General features: G+C 42.6%; 3 protein-coding genes across 18 annotated transcripts in view; 1 reads left to right on the forward strand and 2 right to left on the reverse strand.

Moving 5' to 3' along the window:
* The window catches only part of fryl (furry homolog, like), a 74892-nt gene extending 64491 nt beyond the window's left edge, over nt 1–10401 (forward strand). For 14 of the 16 annotated variants that reach the window (XM_040040049.1, XM_040040048.1, XM_040040051.1 and 11 more), the window contains 8 exons: nt 1285–1492; nt 1644–1793; nt 2241–2339; nt 3019–3087; nt 5358–5375; nt 6308–6418; nt 7251–7444; nt 8435–10401. In XM_040040049.1, the coding sequence (XP_039895983.1) occupies nt 1285–1492; nt 1644–1793; nt 2241–2339; nt 3019–3087; nt 5358–5375; nt 6308–6418; nt 7251–7444; nt 8435–8675 (1090 nt within the window). In that variant the 3' untranslated portion in view covers nt 8676–10401. The remainder of the gene's footprint in view (nt 1–1284; nt 1493–1643; nt 1794–2240; nt 2340–3018; nt 3088–5357; nt 5376–6307; nt 6419–7250; nt 7445–8434) is intronic. The other 2 variants (XM_040040040.1, XM_040040053.1) reach the window with 1 other exon arrangement.
* A 769-nt stretch (nt 10402–11170) lies between these two features.
* On the reverse strand, nt 11171–13477 carry zar1 (zygote arrest 1). Its single transcript, XM_040040063.1, has 4 exons — nt 12769–13477; nt 12040–12132; nt 11824–11898; nt 11171–11754 (listed from the first exon to the last, which is right to left on the reverse strand). Exons 1-4 carry the CDS (start codon nt 13459–13461, stop codon nt 11611–11613), a joined length of 1005 nt encoding a protein of 334 aa, XP_039895997.1. The 5' UTR covers nt 13462–13477; the 3' UTR covers nt 11171–11610.
* A 108-nt stretch (nt 13478–13585) lies between these two features.
* slc10a4 (solute carrier family 10 member 4) lies at nt 13586–18131 on the reverse strand. Its single transcript, XM_040040062.1, has 3 exons — nt 17040–18131; nt 16606–16816; nt 13586–16064 (listed from the first exon to the last, which is right to left on the reverse strand). The coding sequence occupies exons 1-3, from the start codon at nt 17552–17554 to the stop codon at nt 15540–15542; spliced, it is 1251 nt and encodes a 416-aa protein (XP_039895996.1). The 5' UTR covers nt 17555–18131; the 3' UTR covers nt 13586–15539.
* Nucleotides 18132–19744: the final 1613 nt, after the last annotated feature.

The raw sequence follows: 19744 nt of genomic DNA on the forward strand, positions 1-19744 counted from the left end.
ATACCAATTTGCTGAGCAACTGACTGATAGCTCATCAAGTCATTGTACAGTTGGTTTTATTTTAATTTCACACAGTCTAAAAATCTTTAATTTTTAGATGGTTTTTACAAATGACCTTTTACCGGTACTAATAAGTAATGGAACTGTCCATTTAAGAAGACTGTGTCAGACAGCTCCCATTTAAAAATGTATTAAAGTAAAACAGCTGACCTTTCATTTTAATTGTAGACTAGTTTAGGTGTGGCTGAAGAAGATATGGACTAATCTACAGTGCATGACTAATCTAACTTCTTTGACATGATTTAGATGGTGTGATAGCTAATTTCTTTCTTGGCGTGGCCTATCAGAACTATGCGTGTGTTGGCAGGCTTCAGTTCATTCCTAACACTTCAAGGTGGGCCAAATCTGATTGGAGGACAGTTGTAAAGTCAGGGCTTTAAACTGCTCTAAAGCAATATTAAGAAGCACTGCTGAACAAACTAGAAAATAGAGACTCACTCGCCCCCATGTGTAACTGTATTGAAGTTCTTTCAATTAACAGAGACACGCATGCATGGAAAGCAATTGTGTGAGTAGCTTAGAGTGACTGAAAACAGCAGGACACTAACCAGTTAGTGTAGGTGTCTGTGCATGAGGATTTATGTGAGTGGGAGAGAGTAAAATGAAACAACTCGGCAACGTTTTACCTCAGTGGGTTGGGAGCTGGCTCTGCTTGCAGTACTGTGTGCGTGCGTACGTGCGTGTGTGTGTGTGAGTCAGTATGTGTAAATGCCTAGCTTGTATAGACCTCTCTGCAGTCCTGTGTGGGATGAGTGCAGTGCGCTAGTGCTGCTAACAGTGGAGCTGCAGACGAGGGGAGAGAGTACGGGAAAGAGAAGCGGTAGTTAGGATGAGGACAGAGACCGTGTCCGTTGCAGCGCTCGGCAGCGCAGGCTTTAGATACTTATATTCTGTCTGCTTCTTCAGGCTGTTTGGTCCCACAGGCCTGTGAGTATCTGTGTGCGTGCGTCTGTGTGTGTGAGAGAACGAGAGAGAGACAGACACGTCTGTGTAATGCTAAAATGCTAATAGCTGTTATTGTGAGAGCACTGCAGCAGATTTTAGCTCTCGTTGCACTGCAGCAGAATTTTCAGTGAGGGAGGCAGAGATGCAGCAATGCGAGGTTGTTTACTTGCTGCGAGTGACGACATGCGCGTGTGTATGTTTACTTTTGTCCTTCAGTGAAAGGGGGGGGGGGGGGGTATAACATGTCTGACTGCTTATTGGCCCCCGTGTGTGTTTTAGCCAAGATGAAGGTGACGCAGACGGCTTCCCAGAGATTCAGGCCTCTCCGCCCCCTTCGCCCTTCCTCTCTGCCATCCTGGCTGCATTCCAGCCAGTTGCCTATGACAATGACGAGGATGCTTGGCGTTGCCATGTCAACCAGATGTTGTCAGACACAGACGGGTCCTCGGCTGTTTATACTTTCCACGTGTTTTCCCGACTCTTTCAGGTAAATGTGTACCACATCTTTTTGGGGGTTTTTTATGTTCTTGCAGTTTTGACTGATAGGACTGCTCCTTATCTGTTGCATCTTGTGTACAAGTAAGCTTATTTTCAAACGATCTTACTTTGTTTTCTTTTGTGTGTGTGTGTTTTTCCAGAGTATTCAGAGAAAGTTTGGCTCCATTACACATGCATCTGTTCGCTTTCTCGGGGAAAGGCTCCAACGAATGGGTAATCAGTTCCTTAGCTCCTTGGAAGTCATGACGTCTCGCTCGCAGTGTCCCACTGTGTTGCTGGATGCAGAGACGGTGAGGCTGGCCCGCATGCTTGTCTGTAGTCATTCTGATGCATCTGATAAAGCGAGACTCCAGTAATGCTGTAGCAGTTACACGGCTGGATTATTTTATATAAATGGTTTATGTCGTGCTGAGTGTGTGTGTGTGTCCTGGTGTAGATATTTTTGTGTAGTTTGTGTTATGCCCAGTTTATTTATGATAAGTAAATCAACACAAGTCAACACAGCAGAAAAATATCTAATCCAATTTTTATGTACAACAAGTGAAAGAAGAATAGGTACCAATTTAAAACTGGCTGTGGCTTAAATTTGTGGTAACGGCAACACAGTCAAAGCAAATGAAAACCAATTTGTCATTCAGGAGAGACCAGCTAACACTAACATGAGGCCTTGGGGCCATTATGTGGATGTTGTGGATGTTTTTGTGGCTTAATATGTTTGGTGTCCTGTGTTGTTGTAGCTGGTCTCTTGTGGACTGTTGGAGACTCTGAAGTTTAGTGTGCTGGAGTTGCAGGAACACTTGGACACCTACAACGCCAAGAGAGAAGCAGCAGAGCGTGTAAGCCATCTTTATCTTTCTCCATCTCTGCCTCTTTATCCTCGTGGAACCTTTTCCCACCAGACATGTTGTTTCACATCCTCTTTATTTTTAAAACACGTAAAGTGGTTTTCGTCTCTATGCAGTTTCACTGCAAAAAGCCAGGAGAACATAAAGACGAGTAGCTGATGTTGCACACGATAAGCCCAGTCTGTCTCATCAGCAGCTGCAGACACTGAATCAGTGTTCAGCATGAGTACATTCAGCTGCCGTTAGTGTCTGCATCACCAGTGAGAAACCATGCTGAAGGGATAAAAATAACCCTCAGCTCTCCTAAATCAGTTACAGAAGGCCAGGCGGGAGAAGCTGTGAGGGGTTGGAGCTGGGAGGAAAGGGGAGGGGAAAAAAGAGATGAGATTGCAGAGAGCTCTGGGATGCAGGGGCGCTAATTGAATGAGACGGCAATGTTCCCTGGAGGGCTAGATACTCTGGATGCTCTGGAACAGGCCTTCTTTAATTCGCTAAATACAACGCACTTATTAAATCTCCTCCTTTTATTATGTACACACACACAAATGTAGATGCATATGTCCATGGGGTAAAAAAAAGCCTTGTAAATGCCTCTGTTTCCAAGTTTCTCTCCTTCCTCTAAGCCTTTTATGTTTTTCTCTCCTGTTTTGTCTCCTGCCTGTTTACGCAGTGGCTCGAGAACTGCAGGAAAACATTCGGGGACAAAGACAGCAGCCAGCGACCCAATACTCATGCACAGGTAGGGGTGAACAGTTTTACTTTACAATGCATGAATTTGTTTGTCATACTTATTGACCGGTTTGACTTTTGAAAGTGTTGCACTGCAGCTGAATCGGTAACGTCCAACGGAAATTACACAGCATTACAGACATTAGAGACATTAACGAAGTGTCGTCAAGCCAGTCAAAGCGCATCTCTTTAAGAAAACCATGTTGGTTTAAAAGAAGCGAGAACCTGCACCAGCTTTCCTGCGGATACAGGATAATGTTACAAGTTACTTATTAGTAAAAATGCAATGATAAATGTATTTATCAATGAAACATGTACACAAAGTAGAACATTTAGCTATGAGTTACTGTCAGCAGTGCACTAAGGGATTTATGTACGAGCATGCTTTGGTTGCATGTGAGTAAACAATGTAAAGAGAAAAGGCGGCATCACATTTCCTTAAATGCCTTTGATAACCATGAACATGTAAAGATGATTGAAGATTTATTTTATCTCCGTTAAGGAAATTCAATTTTTGGCCCGCATATCCGCTAATTATACCAGTCGTTGTTCTCACAGCGCGAAGAAAGCATACCAGCTTGAGTCAAACCATGATTACAAAACTTAGGTTCATATCAAACCCGAGACGTTAATGTGCCGTTACGCTAATTAGGTCTTCAGCTGCAGCATATTAAAGGCATGTGAATGTATCAGTACAGTCATTTAGGTTTCAATGAGCTTTAATTCCTCAATACCACAAACAGCACTTTCCATTCCCATTAAATGGCCCCGTGTCTCAGTCAGCTACCAGTGCTCAGCCTCCCAGTTGCTGCCTGATTTGCGCTGGAAATCCCATTTGTGTTACGTGCCTGTGAAAATGTGCAAAATTCTTGTTACATTTCTAGCAACAGTGTTACTAACAGTGCTAGTGTTGCATTAAAACACAGTTGCATGACATCTGCAAATTAATTTTATTTTTGGGACACTTTTAAGGACACTTTTGAAGGAAAGTTTGATGTAATCACGAGTTGTTAATGATTACCTTAAATTGTACTTACTGATAATAATTAGCTTAATGAATAATTAAGAACTTCTGTAACAGCCTCTCTATGCAGTTTATTCAAACATTTTCCAGTCATTCTGATTATTTGGTGGTAAACTGAGATTATGTTTGATAATGAAAAGTCTTTCATTTAACTAGTGCCATAGTTTTATATATGTGGCACCAAATCAAAACAGCTGTTGTTTTAAGGGGCTCTATATATTGCAAGGTAAACACACTCTACAATTATAGAGACAAAACCCTAACAATCAGACGGCGCCCTATGAGCAGCCCTTGACAACAGTGGGAAGGAAAAACAAAGCTATATCTTACATAAGGTTTACATTACACACATGAAAGATCGACGGTTCAATTTAGCGTACTCCTCATGCAGGTAAATCTAAGGTTTGCATCCTGAACGGCATCCGGGATAAAATCTGTGCCAAATCAAACATGCGGGTTCATCTTCTGTGGGGACCACTTGAGATATAGGGGAACAGCCTTTCTTTTATTGTGAAAGGCAAGCAGAGGAAAAAAAATCTTTAAGTAACATTTCTGTACTGCTGTGGCAGTGGCGCTGTCAGCTGCCAGTTAAACACAAACCCTGAGGGCAAGAAGTGTTTCTAACAATTTGCCAGCAACCATTTTTTATAGCTTTGGGTGATAAACATGTTAACAGTAGATTTAAAGAAGATGTGTAAATAACTTTTGTCTTCAACAACATAATTGCAACTGTGACTTCAGATGGACTTTTTTAGACTTTTTTCCCCAATTCAAAAATGTAAGATTTAAGACAAAGTTTGTACCCTTGATGTATTTGCATGATCTCTCACTGCACGTCTTAGTCTGTAGGTTTCTCTTACACCGAGCTCCTTGGACAGATCTGCGGAGCTCCCTCTGTGTTTGACATTCACACAGATGTTACCTTGGGTTAAACTGACGCTCTGTTTTCAATCAGAAGTATCCAGAGGTCTTTCACTGCCTCCTCCTTCCTCTCTGCGTAGCCACCACGCCACCGCGTCTTTTCTGCCCGTCATCGCACATGCTGTTGTTCACCTTTTCAGAATAAAGGTTTCTGTTACTGCTGACGTGAGCTCACATTATCTGACCCGTGTGAAGGGAAGATGATAAAGCACTGCTCCTGCTCGTCAGGTCACTGTGTCTCAGCTGTCATGTTAAAGCTCACTAATTCTTGGTCTTTCTCTCCTTCTGTTTTGTTTGTTTGTTTGTGTGTGTGACCTGCTCACCTTCTTGCTTAGCAAATGGAAAATCTAGCAGTAAGTGGTTCTCATATTATAGACTTAAATAATGCTGCCAACCGGACAAAACACTGACATCTCATCTTTCTGTGCAGAAACAGACTGTGTTCTACCCCCACCCATTTCTCTGTCTATGTTTCTGCTTGATTGGTCATGTAACCCAGCTCAACCTCTTCATCCACCCACCCAATCATAACGTACCGTGTTATCCTGTTTGCATTTTTTTTTTCCTGTTTGCTTGTTGCACTGATTGTCTGCAGATAAATTCATCTATCTACGTGTATTCAGTGTAGAGTTGCCACCTGATTTCAGAGGGGCTGCTCCGTTATCAGTAGGATATGATGGCTAGAGAGTCCAGTGTTGTTAGGTTTGAATTCACTTTCATTTTGCATGATTCCATTGTTCCATTCTCATTTGTTCAAATCATTTTCTCCCATTTCCTCCGAGATTAGGAGCTTAACTTTTAGTTTTCCCACACCTCACTCATCAATTCTACATGCTGAGGGATCAATGAGATGATGCCCTAGGTTTTCTAATTTAAGATTTCACCACTAATTCTAGCAGTAGGGTCATTCCATGAAATATCAGCCAGTATTTCCCATCTGACCCCGTCAGAAGCAGCTGATTTCTTTTTTTTTTGTTTGGTATCTGAAGCTGTGCATGCCTTCATTAAATGAGCTAAAGTTAATATATTAAATAAAATCATCTGATTCTGCTGACTCAGGTCAGGTGGGACCAATTTTTCCAATTTGGGTTATTTTATTTGGGACGACCCTATAGTAGACTCACCATGGTCCAAACCAAATGGCCCTCCGTGTTAACTTTTTCATCTCTTCCTCTAACCCAGGATACCCATCTGTCTAATCATGTGATCAGAGTGATTCAGTGCAGGTTAGATCATCGCTTTGCTGAGATGTGACAGTGTGTTTTTCTGTCTTCTGTCTCTGTAGGAGCTCGAGTTATGTCGGAGGCTCTACAAATTGCACTTTCAGCTGCTGCTGCTGTTCCAGGCCTACTGCAAGCTCATCAGCAGGGTGGACACCATCAAGAGAGAGGCCGAGGTGAGAGACACAAGGTTTAGCATCTGCTGAGTTAAAAGTTTGTCCGTGCGTTGTTATATAATCCATTTTGGGGGGTTATTCCATAGTTGGAGAAACTAGCTGCTGCTACTGAGGTTCAGCAAAATTAAGAGGCTCTGGTGAAAAGTGACGTTCAATTTAAAGCTTTTCAGCTTTGTTGTGTGGGTACACTTTTATAGATGGAGAACGTAAAGACTTGCTTGTTCAATTTTAGGGTTTGTTTGTTTTTCATTTAGATTCTTGTAGTGCTGTCAGCGTCAATCTCATTAAAATTACGTTAACGCCATAACTGAATTAACGGAGAATTGCCGCGTTAATGCGGTTATGGCGTTAACGTCAATTTAATGAGATTAACGCTGACAGTGCTAGTTTCTTGTCAAATCCACAGGGAGCCACTGCAAAACAGTATACCTTAAAATGTATGATAGTTTTCCTTATTTCAGTAACACTAGAGAAAAAATACATTTAAAACTTAAAATATATATAAAGGGAGCTGGAGTCAGAAAATGCAATGAAAAATGTGCAAAACAAAGAAACACAATTTGATTGGATGATTATTTTCCTTTACCCACGGGATCGATAAACAGGCTTTACTAAATCTGTATTGCAGTCCATCCTTCTCTGGGCTGCATCTTAATTGTGCTTTAATTTAATTTAGACATTTAATAAAATTAAATTATTTCCCGTACTGAGCGCTGAGGTCAGCTAGTCCAGGTAATATTTAGTCCGGGTTCATTTCGTTCACCTCCCGAGGAAGATCTGCTTGTGTTATTTGGTGCTGTGACAATAATCCTCCTTTGTCTCCGTTTCTAAGGTTACCAACATGTCCGAAGAGCTCACTATCTTAGAGAGCTGCCTGAAGGAGGCGGAAACAGGAAATGATGGTCAGGAGGATGTGTGCATGTCAGACAATGCCCAGACGAACACCGAGACAGCCATACAGTCGCTGATTGAAACCCTGAGAGCCAGAGACTTCAGCTCTGCTCTCACACAAGTCAAAATCTTCAGGTAAGATAAACACTACAGTCAAACAAAACAGTGGCTTTAATCGGTGACATAACAAGGCAATACAGTGATTAAGCCTCCTGTCTAAAAGGCTCAGTCAAACATTATTTAAAAAGTAAAATGTTGTTATTTTTAATGCACTCTGATTCCTGGCTGTTTCATTCCAGTCTCGTGCTTCATGTCATTGCGCTTAAGGGCTCGAGTTACTAACTGATCCTCACGGGTTCACTCAGACACAGCATCCGTTCAGTTTGGTTACTACAACATGGAAGACAGTTGCGAGTTTGCTCCAGAAAAACATTTTTTGTTAACATAATAAGGATGTTCTTTGGCACCGTCGCATATTTTAATATTGCGATTTTTGGATGCTGCAGATTAAGTTCGGACTATGACATCCAGCATGATCATTTCAAGTAAGAAGCCCAGATATAAGATAAAAGGAGGTTAAAATGCACTCCTGTTTCTATCGCATATCATTACTGAAATGTTCAGAGGCAGAAGCTCCTTTGACTTGGCAGGCCTGCTTGCGATGCTTCTTGGCAGTTATTTTGAAGATCCCATCTAAATGATGAGATGGGATGTTCACTGGGATATGAAAGCAGTACGTGTAGACTCACCAGTCACACAGTAAACAGTCGTGAAACCTTTGGCTCGCTGCCTGGTGATGAGGCATGAGTCTGTGAAGATGAGGGACTGTGCATAAAAATAACTGCTACACCCCCTTGAAATAAAGTTGCTAACAAAAACTGTGCAATGGTACACACCTGTAGCATTACCTAAACAATGAGTGCCTAGAATTGAATACTGTGTTCTTTCTAAAGCTCAGTGAACTACTGCCCAACATCGCCCAAAGTGCATTTGTTCACAGACCCGAACATGTTTTCAGAGGAGTCGACTAACAAACCCAAAGCACCTCAGGAAAACTGTTTATCCAGCAGCTAAGAATGTGTTCGGCACAATCCCCTTTTCTTCACATCTCTTCTTCATCTCCAGATCTCTGTGGCCCAACGACATCTTCGGCAACGAGACGGACGACGCGGTCCAGACTCTTCTACACATTTACTTCCGTCACCAGACGCTGGGTCAGACAGGCTGCTTGGCGGTCGTAGGCCCCAGCAGAGACCTGTCTCAGGCTAGCAGCCGCCTCATGGAGCTCAACCTGCAGATCCGTGAGGCTCTGAGTCAGGCGCAGACCTGCCAGACCCACACCGACATAGTCAGCACCGGACTGTAAGCCTGAGGCACTGCAGGCTGGACTAGACTGGACAAAAACACCCCTCTCCTCTACACCTCCCCTCAGCTGGAGTGTAGACGGTGAGGGGCGGAGGACAAGAGAGACTCCACCTATAAAGGGCTAAAGGATGCGTGGGAATAACTGTGACTCTTAATATATATTATTACATGTATGAATGCTTAAAGCTAATATCTTTTCCCAGACTAAGCCAACTCGCAAAATTCAGTTGCAATAAGTCATGTGGTGGCGTGCCTGGGAAAGAATAAGAGAGGGCGCTGTGGGATGATAACTTTTTTTGTTGTTGTTGTTGTTGTTGTTATTTGTTTTTCTCTTTTCGCTGGATCTGATCCGAGGGGCCCCGTCGTACCGAACGGATGCGCTCCTCGGGGTCTGGACTGGGAGTCGGCGTCGAAGCGTGGGAGGCAGTCCAGAGGAGGTGTCGTATGTGTGAGGACGCACCATCAAGATTCATAAGCAAACTCAGAAAGTCTTTGAGAAACCGAATAGTTTTCAAACGCATGCTGAAAGAGAAAAAGCACTGCAAGAATATTTTTTTGAGAAATGTATTTTTTATTAGAGCTAACATCCTAGGTTGTAAATGTTAGGATATTTAACATGTTAACCCTGTGGGAGACGTTTACCTTCAGGGAGTGTACAAAGAGAAATATATCTGTTTATTGATCTGCTCTGAGAGGAGAGTCCCCTTCAACAGGTCTTCACGCAAAACTCACTCTTTAACCAAATAAGTAGATGCCTTTAGAGACTCTTGACTGTGTGATTATATATTGGATATTCTGGTATACGCTCACACACAAAAATGCATATAATTGCACACAAGTGCGGACTGGCTACAGCTCATTATGGAAACATAACTTATTTTACTCTGTATATATTTTAGAAAATGTATAGTGTAAAACCAGTATTTTTTTTTTTTCCCCTTGTACTTTTGTGTAATGCACTGTTCATCCGATTAGGATGTCTGTATAAAGCTAATGTGATGAGAAAGCCAGAAACAGGTTTGAGTCATTAATGGTCCGCTCCACCTTTAGTCATCCAATCATACAAATTTCCCAAAGGCTGCCTTGGTTGGTGGTTGTGGTTTCAAAAGAGGGAAGCGATGCTCGTTTGGGACAAGCCACCCGTCTGCCTTTGGCGGCGATGGAATGGGAGATCAAAACAAGCCTCCATCTCCTCTGCTGGACCCCACCAACCCAGCCAAGCCCCACATACATATGCATTCCTTGTCTCCACTGTGATCTTTTTGTTAGCAGCGTAGGCTCTGCTTAAAGCCTTACGAGGGAGGAGATGAGGTTTGAATCTGTCCATGTAGGTCGATCATGTTGCGAAGCGGCGCTCATCCACTGCTGCGTTTTGATCCTGTTTATTTATTTTCTGAGGGGAAGCGGGTGTCTGTACTCTCACAATGCCCCTACTTGCTGCTGTGACTGCAGGACATGAACCGTTATCTGAATGCTTCTTGGACAGCTTGTCATGGCACATTGTAACAGTCACTGTACTCATTCCTCAGAGCTTCTCTTTTTCTCCTCCTGCTTGTCTGGTACATATGAATGCTGTTCTTATTTAATGATTATTTACCTGGAAGATATTTTAATGTAGAGCTGCATTATACATTTTTTCCTTGTTCACTCATACCAGCCTTTTCTGGATCAATAAAAACCTTACAGAATGATCTTGATCTTCAGTTATTAAAATTGAAAGCACCATCTCCATGCGTTTTTTGCTTGGACTCTGCCAGACTCACTGTAAGATGTCACTGTAAGTTTAAAAAAATATACTAATTTATCTTAAAATACCAGATAGCCAGAAGTTTCTTCCTGTTAAACGGGAGTTTTTCCTTCCCACTGTTGCCAAAGTGCTTGCTCATAGGGGGTCATATAATTGTTGGGTTTTTATTTGTACAGTAGATCCTACAATAATAGATACAATATAAAGTACCTTGAGGCAACTGTTGTGATTTGGTGCTATATAAATAATATTGAATTGAAATTCTGCAAACAAGATGTGCTGCATGGGCACACCCCCATCTGCTTACCAGTGTGGAGGTTTTTTAAAAAAAAAAAAAAAAGCCACATTCCCAAATCCACAGGGGCGTCTGTGGCTCCGGAGGTAGATGGTTCTCCTGTCCCAGTATCTTTGGGCCAGACACTGAAACCCAGATTCCCTGTGGTGCAAGTGTGTATTAGAAAGCACTTAAGACACTGGGTAAAGTGGTGAAGGGTTTTAGTAAAAATCCCTGTACATATGAACTCTGACACAATAGAGAAGGAAAATTGTGTTGGAAACCCAACGCCTGAGCTTTTGGCTCAAATGATATATGAAACAAAACCATTTAAATCCAATCCCTGCTCTTTGGCTCTGTATGGTCTCATCACTCAAAAGTCATAGCAATACCCAGAGTGAGTATTCATAGCTACCAGTGACCCTTTGGCTAACAGATCTGCAAACAATTAAGGAATGGGTAGGATACACTGATATTCAGAACAGCAGATTTTATTTATTTTTTTTAAGCCAAGTGTTTAGTCTTCGACCCACCAGTTTCAGTGTCTTTGGTGCCACGGCAACCTAGTTTCCAATAATTTGATGTCAGTCTTAGTTTATTGCACATGTTCAGGTTTATGTCAGCCTGATTTTAGACAACAGGATTCTCCAAGGTGCTGCATTTGAGTTGAGATCAGTGACAGTTTAAGTGAGCATGCTTACAGACAGAATGCAAGCTAGCCGTTTATTACATCGTAAAGCACATGCGGTGCTTCAGTTTCATCAACACAAAGAGAACTGGTGTGAAATAAAGTACAGAAACATCAAAAATACATTTTGCATCCAAGATGCCATCGTTGCACCAGCAGTGGGTTCAAGATGTCCCCCACGTACAAGTTGTGCCAGCATACTGAGGACAGTTCAGTCGAGACGCTCCTTAGATGATGTACTTGAAGCTGAATGTGCTGTCGCAAGAGAGCCGCTTGCCTTTGCATCTGCCACACAAATCCTGTCTGTGGGGTCGTTTGGGATCGACGTGTCGTTGTGTTACTGCACAGGAACAGCGTGCTTTGTTGCAAGTCTGAGGAGAGACGAAGCGTTAAGTGGAGACTAAGCCATTCAAAATCCACACAGACAGATTAGGACTTACATGACACGTGATGTCCTCGACACGGTATGGGTTGTATTCCTTTTGGCATTTTCTACAAAACTGTTTGAAGTAAACCTGGAAGATAAGCAGAGGACTCAGATACTTTCTAGGCAGCAGGTCTCTGGAAGTCAGTCACTGTTGCACTGAGGACTTCCTATGGTGGACTCTTGATAAAGCACATTTCATCTTTGGAGGACCTTAAACAGAGCTGCTCACCTTGTTGGTGCCCTGAACACACCACACATAGGCACTCTCCCATCGCAGATTGCAGTCTCTGCAGTGATAATATCCATATTTCTGTTCCAGAAACTGAAGGACAAAAACCAAAATTAGTTCAATGAAATCATTAGAAGGAATCCATCCAAAAATAAACCATCCACATATGTTGTTTGAGAGGAGAACAATCCGAGTAGCCATGATCATGACACTTGCAAAGGGGGGGCTAAACAAATACTTTGAGTTGATTGTTAATTAGCAAATTAACTGAAACAGATTAAACTTTATAGGTAGCACACTGACAAAATTAGAAGCATATTTTCTGGATGTTCTAAACAGAAATTTGCCAAGTTTAGTTTTGTTTGAAGACGGGTCTCTGATAGATGCTGCCCTCAAGTCTGGTTAAACCAGAACTTGAGCTGCTCAACTTGGGAACAACTTTAAGGTCATTAAGGCTTGGGCAACACCTAAACAGTATCCAGGAAGTGGAACAAATTAAAGACTAGTTTATAAGGACAGTAAGTGAGTATTTTAGTGCCATTTTCGCACTTTTTTGGGACAATACTACAGCTTCCAAACTGGACGTTCAGTTCTGAAAGAAAAAGAAATGCGCCAACCCATGTCCTTGAATGAGCCATTTAATATATAAGGCAATTTCCAAGCAGTTGTGGCGCAAACGTTCTTGGAAAAACTGCCAAGTATAAACCTCCCGGTGCGTGATTAACTCACCTGGAACCGCACACGCGCTTTGCCCTTCGAGCCCTCCGCAGTTGGCTGCGCATCCTCACTCCTGGCCAGCTGTTTGGACTTGAGCTTTTTGCTCTGCTCTGGTTGCTTTGCGGTCTTTTCATCCCCACCAGCCTGGCTGTCTTCGTCCTTCCCCTCGGTGTCCTCGGAGGGCTCGGGCGGCTCACCCGGGGGCTCACCGGTCTGCACAGTCTCACTGGAGGTTTCCTTATTGTTGTTATTTTCATCGACCAGGAAGGAGGTGACGCTCCTGTATGCTATCGGGGAGTAGACGGCGAGGGTGCGGGGGTAACGCACACCGCCCGTCGCTTTGGGGCTGCCGGGCGTCGCTGGCTCCTGCTTCCTTTTGCGCTGGAAGTCCCGCTTCATGGCCAGAAGGGTGCGCGGGCCAATGGAGCACTGCACCGAAGCGTCCTTCTTCGGGTTCACCTGCACTGCCACATCCTTGGTGTTCGCCTTCCTGAGCCTCGGGGTGAGTTTGGGGTTGATTTGGGACAAGATGGACTTCAGCTGTGCGCGCTGGTGGTTGTTGAAGGCATCAGAAGAGTCTCCATAGTGGGAGAAGTAACTTTTGTATTTCCACCCCGCGTCTTTAGGCCGGGGGTATCTGCCCATGTAAGGATTGTAAGAAGAATAGAAGTAGGTATCCACTGGCTCGTCACCATATGTTGCCATGTTTGTTCAACCGGCCAAGGCTTTGCTGTAACTAGTTAAATAGAGTGGAGCTCTCCATTAGACCTAATTAAGATCAGGTGTAGGACGTCTCATTACAAGAAAGGAGGGGAAAGTAGACACGTGACAGAGGTGTGCCTGTTTTGTGTTTATACGTCTTTAATTGGCACAATTTTTACAGTACAATTAAGATCAGACTGTAGAGCACAGGTAAGCTAAAGTTTTGGCACAGGCTTGTTGGGAAATCTGCACATGAATCAGTCTGATGTGTTTTTAAAATGGCTTTTAGTCTCTTACACACACACACGCACACACGCACGCACGCACGCACACACACACACACACACACACACACACACACACACACTTAAAGCCTTGAAACGAAACACTGTCCTGCTTCACTAATGCAACTTTGAAGTCATGTTTCTTTTGCTTTTTTTATATCACGAAATGAGACATCAGTGGTTAGGATGAACGAGTTAAGCTCAGGACATAAAGCACCTTTTTAGCAATCATGTTAACATTTTACAGGCATTTCTTTTATGAATAACAGCGATGAAATGATAAATCCATCTGAACGCCTTAATCTGCTTCCCTGCGTCATAGTAGGTATGGAAGGTCATAACTGCCAAAATTAAAAAATAAAGAAATTAGTCAATAAATGACTCAGTAATTAGATTATATGCTTTATCAGCGGTTGAAGTTTCCAGATTTATATAACAACATAGTGTAGTGGTTAACACATTCACCTTACATGTGCATGATCACCATTTTGAGACTAGGAGAACGCACCCCTACCCCCACATTTTTCCAAGGCGAGGTCACAAGCTATTGGATTCCCGGTGCTATTCCAAAGCCTGGATAAATGGGAGGGTTGAGGGAGGGTGACCCATTTAGAAAAAGGAAAGCTTATGTGTGAAGGCTAGCTACGCAGGTACTTTTTAAAACAAGATTTTTCTGAGTTTGTCTTTAAAAAATGTCTCCTTACACATGAAAATGCAAAACCAATCTCGAGCGCAGTCAAGAAAATGCTAAAGCAACAGGTGGTGATATAACCCCAACCTTCAAAAAATGTTGGCCAATCAAAAGATCATAAACAATAACACGGCACAGAGTCTGCGAGGAGCTAAAGGTGCACATCCCTGCTAATCTTAAGCAAGAAACGAATAAAACACTCGAATTTCAATCAACCAATTTAAATCATACACATGTATCAAAGATGGACGTAATCTTCGGGTATAACAATAAAGCCAATGCAGAAGTGCCAAAATATCTGTATCCTACTCGAAGACCACCAGATGGCAATAGCTGTGGTTTTGAAAAGTCATTTAATTCTATAGAGTTCTGTGGGAAAATTATTTTCTGATTTTCCTGTTGAGTTTATGGTCTCAGTCACTCATTTTGGGTCATGCTAAAAATAAAAACCAAAGTCTGTTTTATAAGCAAAACAGAATGGAAGGATATCTGTGGCATGTAGCTACAAGTCAGTGAGCGTTAGCCAATGAGCATCCATTTTCACAGTCAGACCGTTATCTCTTCATATGTGGATTTTTGCAACTAAGCTGGCGATTGCAGAAACCACATCCCCAGGCTTCAAAATTGGACTTCAGAAACCAACAAGTGATGTCACGGTAGCTAGATCCATCTTTTATACTGTCTGCTTGGAGCCAACCTCACGTGGTCTTTAAAGGACCAGTATTAGATGAAGGTTTTATTACCTTTGCATTTGCTTCATTTTTCAGTCCTAGGAGTTCCCACTTGGCTAAAAATACAGTCAAATAATAGATAAATAATAAAAACAATCATTAAATAAATGTAAAATAAAAGTCAAAATGAATGAAAGTAATAAAGTGGGATAACTATAATACCAAGTGACATGTTGAAAACAATAAAAACAAGTGTTTATATTATAGCTTTATTCATTTCTGTGTTTAAGTAATAATTTAATGTCTATTAATTGTGTTACTGAGTCATATATATATGCTTTTTCGTTGTTTTTTTTTCTTTTTTCAATTTGGCAGTTTTGGTCCTCCATACAGGAGCAGCGATTTTTGTTTTTTTAATTATTATTTTTATGCAGATTAAACTGGAGTTGGATCAGGAGGACAAGGATCCAGCATGATAGTGTTTGGGTCGCTCACTGTCACCGCACCATATGACGGTTCAAAGTCCTCGTCTTCAAACCTTTGATAATTTATGTCCGTGTCCTCACCGTCCACCATGGGATCTGGTTTATGCAGGACCTTCCTCCTGTACATCCTGTAGGCCAGGATGAAAATCCCAGCCTCGGTTGCTTGGAACAGGGCGTAGAGCAGGGGAAACATGTACATCCCCCCCATCAGCTGAGGAGGGAAGGCCAGCTTCAGGATAGCCGTACACAGCTGCACATTCTGGCAGCCCGTCTCCAGAGACACGGCCCTGCGACTGTTGGGGGGCAAGTCAAAAAGCACTGCCAGCCCGTAACCTGCAGCGTAACCGCACAGAGGCATCAGCACAGCCACCACGTAGACAGAAGGCGGGATGGTGGAGAGCAGCTCTGGCCCCAGCATTGCTCCAGTAAGGATGAAGAGTAACACCAGGGTGAACAACAAAGACCACAGAGAAGCCTGCAAACACAAGAATTCAGCGTGAGAATTATTATTTTTTAAATATGGCGGCAACTTTCTACAAGACATGATTTTTAAAACCAAAAAATTTCGGTTTTTTTTCTTCATTTGAACCATAAAGGCAATATCCAATCTGCGCAACCAATAATAACTAATAACATCACATTTTTATGTTGCTTTATTTATTTATTGTAAACTCCTTTTTTAAAAATTGTGTACATATAATACAAGTTTAAGATAGACTGCTTTCTTTGCACTAAGGGGACAGCATATAATTTCGTTGTGCTTGTGGTGCCCAACATAACTGTGTACTCTAACTGATGAGGCCCTCATGTGTCGCTTTTATCAGAAAGCACAGGGAGGAGCTCTTCCTGATATAGTGCCTCTGATGTCACTCTTCCAGCGGTCAGCCACCCCACTAGTAATAACTGAGACCAAGAAATACGCAATGCGCTTTTGGGCTAAGGCCCCTAACCAAAAGTACTTCGGCTGGAACGAAATGATCGAACGGATGTATAAAAGTTAATTGTTGTCAGATTACCTTTAAAACAATATCCGCCACTCGCGTGTAGCGGTACCTAAGCATAACTCCAAACCCAATGGGGATGAGGGTGCTGCAAAGTGTCAGTATGATGGCCCCAAAGGGCAGGAGGTTAACCACAGGGGTGTTGATCCAGGCTCGACTGTAGATCCAGAGGCAGAGCGGCATCAAAACGAGCGCCAGCAGAGTGGAGGATATGGTCATGATGATGCTGGGAGGAGTAGAGAAAAGAAGGAGTATGGTGGACGTGCAGCACGTACGGTGTTGGATCGTTTGAGGAAAATGTAGCAATGGCTTTAAAAAAAAGCATGCAGAACTTAAAAGTTATTCTTAAGTGTTGTTATTTCAGTGCGTTAATGTCAGAATTTGCGCACAAAACACTGTTAACACCAAAACCCACTTCAAGTCATGCTTAGGTGAGTAAGGGGATCTACCTTAGATTCATCTCTCCGTGCACAAGCAGAGACATAATATTTGACAAGTTTCCTCCAGGACAGCAGCCACAGAGGAGCACGGCCATCGCCGCCACATCATCCAAAGAAAAGGCTAGCGCCAAAAGAAAAGCCACTAGTGGCATGATAACAAACTGACACACCAGAGCCAGGAGCACCCCGATGGGTCGGCGGATATGTTCTCCGAGCTGGCTGACCTCCACCGTGCAGCCCAGCCCCAACATAGTGAAGCAAAGTACCAGTCCGACGAACACATTGATGCCGTGACTGAGCGGGGAGTCCCAGAAGGCAGGCATCAGGTGAGAGGTTTCCGTAGGGAGAACGGCCATAAACTCGGCTACAGTCCTGTAACCGCTGCCTTGGAGAAACACGGCACGACCGACCGCTCCTAATCCCTTCATGACACCCTCCTCCGGAGAATCCACTTGCTTTAAAGTAATAAAGTCCACCGAACCAGCACTTTGCGCACTTCCACCCGGCAGACTGGAGTTCTCCATGGCGCAAAAGGAGATCAGAAAATCTCAACCGTCGCCTTGTGCCAGTATTGGCTCGTGCGTAAACGATTCCTCTAGTGACGCACTGTCACTAATAAGAAACTGCGGAAGGTCCAGTAGTCGGGGTATGTGATGGTGCCATGGTACTGATAGTCTAATGAGTCTGAGTGGTGCCACGGATTGTTTCTGGGCTAAACTGCTGGAGGAAAGACAGCACAGGGTCGTAAGTTTAAGCAAGAGTGGCTGGACCAATTAATAACTACCACAATTGCCATTTACACTGAGCTCTGCGCTGTATAGGAAGAAAGACCCCGCAAACTTCAATCTTATTATTACACTCTGACAGTTTGCCATCCTGAAAAATGAGACTCTGTTGAGTGGTTGCTGTTTCGTCTCTCGCGTGTTCTGCAGAAGGATGGAAAAGATCCTTGACATTTATGGGAAATGTAAGTTGCGCTAAGTCAGTTGCTTGTTGAGGTTGAGTAAGCAGAGACTGTGTTGATCTTTAAATTATTGCAGCAAACTGTGAAAATCCGCCCACCCTTTTCTTTTCCCCCGTTTTTTTTGGTCATGCTGGTCGCATTACGCACGAGTCCTCACCTCAAACGTTACGTTGCGCATAAGTCTTTTGGTTCAGTAGATTATTATTATTAAAATCAGACTTCAGCCTTTGACCTCAAACAAGAACTTGGGAACTCTGATTAGTGTTTTATAAATACCAACCTGAGAGCATATATATCACATTGAATTTGTATATATATTGGTCAGATCAGCTGGAATTGAAATAATTCAGTTTCTCCCAAAAGTACTCCTGGTGGAGTCTGATATATTTCTTACGTGATTAAAGCGGGCTCAAGCTCACTCCCACATATATTTTCATTCTTGAATTCAAATAAGTTAGACATGTGTGATTCATAAACATTAAAAAACATTTTGCTGTGGCGCATTGAGCCTAAAATGCATGATGCCACGGAGCAAACCACACAGTTCCCACACCTCAACCTACAGGACTGAAAAGATTCCCTGGGTGCCAGAAAGCACAGGACACACCCAGAGGTCCTTGGTCTTTAATGGGCAGAGCAGTTACACAATATTACAGCTAATAGGATGAATATTGTTGCTGAATCTGCTTTTTATAAACCTGAAGCCTATATTTATTATTAAATTTCAATTCCTGTAATACATAATATTTTTTATGTTGAAATCTTTTATCCATCAATATGACAAAGAAAATCTTTTAACAGAAATCCTAAATATGAGTGAGGTAAAACTTGTACATGGTAAATGGTTTGATCGTTGCTTATTTTAAACCTTTGTTGTGTAGACGGTATAGGCAGCACCGGTGAAATATTGTGGTCTGCTGCCGTGACAGTGTGTTCTCCACAATAATGGTTTATCATATTCAGCATCACTCATATGAACTGTCTTTGTTCTGTGTGTCTGCAGCACACAGGAAATGATCCTGAGTGAATCTAGCACACGAAGATGAGAGTCTGGAAAAAATAAATTCACTCTTCGGAGCTGAAGAGGGGACAGAACAGTCGGTGACTCAGGCTTTCAATCTCCTCCCCTTCCCAGAGAAACACACCATGTCCCCTCCTCAGCAGCAGCGGGTGACTCCAGGTACGTAACGCTGTCTCTGTGCAGAATACATAATGTGTCCCCCATCAGCAGCTGGACATAGTGTATGAGACTAAAACAAAAGTACAGTACAAAATGAATAAATACTGCAATTGATTACAGCTGACAAGAGCAAGGAACAGTGCAAGCAAATTGTTTTGTTGTTGTTGTTTGTTTTTTTCTTTTAGAAAATATAAATGTTATAGTAAAGTGAGAGCACACAGAGACAGATTTACATACCCAGAAATAATTTTGACACAATATATGAGTGTACTCTATTAAACCTATTAAAACCATGGAGGAAAAAAAGAGCCTGTATGAATGTGGCAAGTTGTATAAAATGCTTTGAGTGCTCAGATATTACAGTGCTATATAAGATCTGTTTTTTATGGCAGTTTTAAGTAAAAATCTAAATAAATAACATAAAAATATTCCCTTATGTACCTTCTTCTGGGTCTTGGTGCACACCCTCAGTTCATCCTCTGAAAAACATTACCTGATCTCAATTTCGGGCCCCTCAGTACTGACCACAGTGAACCATCTTCAGATGGCTGCTCCCCGCTGGATAACATG

Source organism: Simochromis diagramma, unplaced genomic scaffold (assembly GCF_900408965.1).
Source record: "Simochromis diagramma unplaced genomic scaffold, fSimDia1.1 OVJJ01000026.1, whole genome shotgun sequence".
Classification (NCBI taxonomy): domain Eukaryota; kingdom Metazoa; phylum Chordata; class Actinopteri; order Cichliformes; family Cichlidae; genus Simochromis; species Simochromis diagramma.

What these genes read in the sequence shown, in the direction of transcription:
- slc10a4 (XM_040040062.1), bottom strand. Translation starts at nt 17,554, where the DNA reads ATGGAGAACTCCAGTCTGCCGGGTGGAAGTGCGCAAAGTGCTGGTTCG. An exon ending in CACGGAGAGATGAATCTAAG is followed by an intron (nt 16,817 to 17,039) that starts GTAGATCCCCTT and finishes TACTCCTCCCAG; the next exon opens with CATCATCATGACCATATCCT. An exon ending in TGGCGGATATTGTTTTAAAG is followed by an intron (nt 16,065 to 16,605) that starts GTAATCTGACAA and finishes TTGTGTTTGCAG; the next exon opens with GCTTCTCTGTGGTCTTTGTT.
- zar1 (XM_040040063.1), bottom strand. Translation starts at nt 13,461, where the DNA reads ATGGCAACATATGGTGACGAGCCAGTGGATACCTACTTCTATTCTTCT. An exon ending in AAGCGCGTGTGCGGTTCCAG is followed by an intron (nt 12,133 to 12,768) that starts GTGAGTTAATCA and finishes TTTGTCCTTCAG; the next exon opens with TTTCTGGAACAGAAATATGG. An exon ending in GTGTTCAGGGCACCAACAAG is followed by an intron (nt 11,899 to 12,039) that starts GTGAGCAGCTCT and finishes CTTATCTTCCAG; the next exon opens with GTTTACTTCAAACAGTTTTG.